A 1,941-nucleotide genomic window follows, 5' to 3' on the forward strand; every position below is an offset into this window, starting at 1 on the left:
CAGCTGGCTGCTGGCTACATACAGTAGCCCATGGCAACCCACTGCCACAGGGGCTGTAGCCTATGCTGTCGCTGGTGACTCACGGGCAGCCCAGCTCCAGGTTGAGCTGTTGTTCAGCATCTTAGCTGTAGAGGGCAGTGTCACTAGCCCTCATATGGGATCCAAACTGGGTCCCTCTGGCGTCCCAAGCCAGCTCTTAACCAATGCGCCACTCGGCCGGCCCTCCTTCATTCTATTAAAGTGGTATATTACATTGGTTGATTTTCTTTTGTTGAAACACCCTTGTATTCCTGGAATAAATCTCAGTTGGTCATGGCATATAACATTTTTAATATGTGGTTTGATTCAGTTTGCTAGTGTTTTGTTGAGGATATTTTGCATCTATATTTTTAAGGGATATTGTTGTGTAGTTGTTTTGGTGAGGTTTTTGCCTACTTGTACTTTGGCCTCAGGTCACCTGCCAGAGAAAGGGGGTTGGCTGGTGATGCAGACTCCTTGCTCCAGCCTGCTGCCCACGTCTCAGCCTCGTGTTTCTCCTTGTATCATGGTTCCTTGAGGCCCGTGATGCCCTTCCTGGTTTCTGTAAGGTCAATCCTGTTCCTACCTGGGATCGCTGCTCTTTTCACCTGTCCCCAGGCATGAGCAACTAGCCCCTGGCTCTGCGATCTACCTTTCCCCACGTTGGGGCAGAAGTCAAGTCCTTCCGTCCTTGGCGGGGATGGGAGCAGCGTGGCTGTGGGCTCTTCCTACTGCATCGGAGTTTCCCCGCGAAGGTGAAGTAGCCAGTAGCGGGCTGCAGATCTCGGCTAAGGAAAGCACTCAGTCCCCACTGCGACCCCAGGTCTCCACTGAGAGCCACCCTGGCCATGGGCAGCGACTGCCGAGATCTTCTTGGGACAGTGCCTGACTCAGGGACAGCCTAGTCTCCACTCACTGAGCCGAAGCGCCTCCCACAAGCCCCTCCCACCCAGGATTTGTGGGATTTCGGTTACGGAAATCCAACCTCCCAGAATTGGATTCAGAGGTTGGATAGATCTCCGTTGGGCGATAGACTCCACATGGGACTGACTTTTGGGGGGCCCTTTTGAGGGATGCCGAGCTCTTGGAGTGCCCACAGTGTCCGCTTGGGCCCCCTCCCGTCCGTGCCACAGTGGAGATACACACGAGCAGTGGAGGGGACCCTGCGCGCGGCACGGATGTGGCTACTGCAGGACCTGGAGGCAGGGAACCATGGCCGCTACCCTGCCCCTAGTTCTCTCCTGCCTGCTCCAAGAGGAGCACTCCTGCCCGCCTACCCCCAACTTAAGCCGGTACAATAAATAGCAAAATAACAACAGCATCCTCAGGTGATACGAAAGCGCTAACCTTCATTGTTTTTAAATTAAATGCGACCTGCCTAGGACTTAATAGTTACTATAGTGTATAAACTGCAGGTTATAAAGGGATTGTAATTACACTCTTGACTTTTTTTTTCTTTCTTTTTTTTTTTTTCAGGTTAAAGAGGCTCTCACCCTGCCTCTCATGGCGAAGAGAAAGGAGTAATGAAAACAAGTAATGAAGACTGCGCAGGCTCAGCTCCTCCTCCCCAGAAAAAAGTCACCACTTCCTGCGTCCTTGGTTCCCATGGTGACTGGGCGCCTTCCCTCTACCTCTGGCAGAATACGCACACCGGGGTCAAACAGAACCTCCTGCCCCAGAAGTGGGTCACTCGGCTCTGCCCGTCGCTTCCATCGAGGGATTCCCCGCTTCACAGCGGATACGGGCAGCAGACAGCGAGGGGCAAAGTGACCACTCCCTCCCTACGTGGTGATCATAGTAAGTGCAGGTGGGCAATGCGTTTCCAGGACCCTAAGTGGCCCGCACCGTCAGCCATGTCTAGTCCACCTGGGCCAGCACTTAGAATACACCTAAGAAAAAAGTACGCTCTGGAGTGTTGTGTTG

The 1,941-nt window shown here is 53.2% G+C and overlaps 1 protein-coding gene across 1 annotated transcript in view; it reads left to right on the plus strand.

Annotated features, from left to right (window-relative positions):
• LOC109373576 (serine/arginine repetitive matrix protein 1-like) overlaps positions 1–1,825 on the plus strand; it is an 18,872-nt gene extending 17,047 nt beyond the window's left edge. The window contains exon 3 of the mRNA XM_019627536.1: positions 1,495–1,825. Coding sequence (XP_019483081.1) covers positions 1,495–1,555 — 61 coding nt within the window. The 3' untranslated portion in view covers positions 1,556–1,825. The remainder of the gene's footprint in view (positions 1–1,494) is intronic.
• Positions 1,826–1,941: the final 116 nt, after the last annotated feature.

This window comes from Hipposideros armiger, unplaced genomic scaffold (assembly GCF_001890085.2).
Source record: "Hipposideros armiger isolate ML-2016 unplaced genomic scaffold, ASM189008v1 scaffold_736, whole genome shotgun sequence".
NCBI lineage: Eukaryota > Metazoa > Chordata > Mammalia > Chiroptera > Hipposideridae > Hipposideros > Hipposideros armiger.